At 35.6% G+C, this 2,657-nt stretch overlaps 1 protein-coding gene across 1 annotated transcript in view; it reads right to left on the minus strand.

Moving 5' to 3' along the window:
- LOC102603064 (thyroid adenoma-associated protein homolog) overlaps window positions 1–2,657 on the minus strand; it is a 16,003-nt gene that overhangs the window by 3,979 nt on the left and 9,367 nt on the right. The window contains exon 3 of the mRNA XM_006349510.2: window positions 870–1,463. Coding sequence (XP_006349572.1) covers window positions 870–1,463 — 594 coding nt within the window. The remainder of the gene's footprint in view (window positions 1–869; window positions 1,464–2,657) is intronic.

The following is a 2,657-nucleotide window of genomic DNA, read 5'->3' on the forward strand; positions in this document are numbered from 1 at the left end:
GGGGTGAGCATGTTCAAACTTCAATGTATGAATGATTCCTCCAAGTAAAAAAGCAAAGCCTCCCAATTTATAACAAATGAGATATTCAAAGTTGTGCGAACAATCGCGGCATTCAAGTCAAGAGTCGTACAAACGACAAGAGTGACGACAAAACGATTGAGAATTTAGTGCGAAAAGGAATGAAGATCTACACATGGTGTTCATTGACCTAGAGAAAGCATATGATGAGTACCACAAAAGGTTCTTTTGTGGCCAATTATTATTTATATTATATTCAATTTATTTAACTTTAATTTTTATTTTTTTTATGATGATGACATTGAGTTGACGTCAAATGGAAAAATATGATCAATGTGAAATCATATAATCATCCCCAACTTACTAGAGACTGAAGCATAGTTGTTGACATCATTTATATACTAGGGACAAAAGAAAACTAGTTAACTGATATGAGTTACATCCACTTCATTCTACTGTGCTGTCAAGCAACAAGAAAATCAATGTGGGCATGGGCAAGCAATCAAGTGATGAGCCATAATTTGAGAAATAGTCTCAACGAGCATGATTGCTCCAAGTGATAAGACTTTGATAGTCTCAACGAGCATGATTGCACCAAGTGATAAGGTTTTGATGAGCAAGAAGATTTTTATCTGATCTTCAAATTTGAAAAGCAAGCTTCTCCTTCAATAGCAAGGGACAATACAACCATCCAATGAATATAAATCATAACTTAGCAGAAGCATGTGATCCAAGGTCCAAAGAAATTAAGATAGCATATAGATAACTATAGATAGTCAAATAGAGGCACATAACACAAAGCATAGAAAATTATGATATATAAAAATCATAAGAGACCCATCGTGTTATACCTATGAAAGAATTCAATCCCAGTTATAGCACGCCTGGCTGATGCCCGCTTGTGCACGTTAAGAAATCCAATCATGCGACGAACCAAGGCAGTATAAGCAAGACAAGCACTGTTCCGTACCTCCCAGTGTGGAGAAGAGAAACAACGTATCGAGATAATCAAAGCCTCAGCAGAAAAACCTGATGTATCAGTTGCTAGGTTGGTATCATTAAAAGCAGCTTTAAGAACATTGAAAGCATGCACAGTAGGAACGACACCCTCATCTCGAATCTTCGAGATCCTTTCAGCATCATAAATATCAGATGCAATTATAGAAAAAGTAGCTGGACCAGCCTCCACAAAACCATTGCAGGTATCAGCACTGAAACTATTTGCTTCAGTATGATCTGTTAAATACTTATTAGCCACATCTACTAACCACCGTAATGCCCTTGGCAAAAGCTTTTTTGGTGTGCCCTGTGGCTCTGAAAGGAAAAAAGCAATAAATGCTGCAGGAATACCAGCACTTCTCCTTAGGAGATCATCCACAGTTTGTCCCTTGGCTATTGTTCGTTCCATAAGTTGCTCCATCCAAGACTCAGTCAACTTACAAAGTCTGGAAAAAAGAAAAGCAACCTTAGCAAATGGATTCAGAATGCATGTCTATTATCTTTGTTGTGAACTTCTCTGCTATGATCCTAACAATGAAAGTCCAACATCATCAAGTGCAATATCTGTACTGATTCAAATCCATCAATTTCCTAGTCCTCAAAAGAATCAGCAGTTATCTGCTAGAAGCTACTTTCAACAGACACAAAATCAGTAGCCAGCTTTCAAATAAAAAGGTTAGCATGCTGGAGAAATGGTGCGAAAAAGAAAGTATTATTTTTTCAGATGATCTAAATAGGAGAGCGGCAGTGTTATAGTTTTTACTGCTACTCCACCTATAAAACCTGTTACAATTTTTGTTTTCAATTTTGTGCATCTGCAATATTCTTTTTTTCTAATTTAGTTTTTTTCCTTGAAGGAACAATGCAAAGGGAGGGATGAAGTTGGAAAAAAATAGCCATAAATTGGTATAGCCAAAGAAACAGAAAATCGAAAGAAAAGAATAAATGATAGACCTAAATAACAATAACAAAGTAGCAAATGAGTTATCAAGAATGCTTTATCTACTGAGTGCATGTCAATACCTCTGTCACAGAGCAAACATAAGATAAAATTACTCCACAGTACATATTCAGATATTTCCTTTTTCCTGTGAGTTGCTCACGATTGCGTGAAAATGAGTTCTAAAAGAATCAACTTAAGATAAATCTTGCATATGACCTCACTAAACACTTGTTGCAACATGAATCTTCAAACAACCAAAGATAAAGTACAATTCCAATCTTCACTAAGAGGTAGCATTATAAGAGGAATCGAACACCTTTAAGATGTCACCAACTGCATCGACTCGAAGCAAGTATTGAAGTGTAATTTTTTTGGCTCTCTTTTTCCTTTAGATGTTTGCTTTTTTTCGCTTTACAACATACAAGATACTCAGCCTCACAAAATTTTATGTTGCTCAAGAAGGGAAACAAGCTGAGCTCAATCTCATTAATTTTAAGCTCACTAATGCTGTTAGAATAGAAATAAGTATTTCCTACTTAGAATAGGAATAGGAATAGGAATAAGAATAGGAATCCTAGTTGGAAAAGGATTCCAATGTAGTGTCTATAAATAGGGTCTCAATGTAACTATTTAGATACACAATTCAATATTATTTTTCCCATATATTTCTCACATGGTATCAGAGCATTGGTGAGAA

The sequence above is a fragment of the Solanum tuberosum genome, unplaced genomic scaffold, assembly GCF_000226075.1.
Source record: "Solanum tuberosum cultivar DM 1-3 516 R44 unplaced genomic scaffold, SolTub_3.0 scf00111, whole genome shotgun sequence".
NCBI lineage: Eukaryota > Viridiplantae > Streptophyta > Magnoliopsida > Solanales > Solanaceae > Solanum > Solanum tuberosum.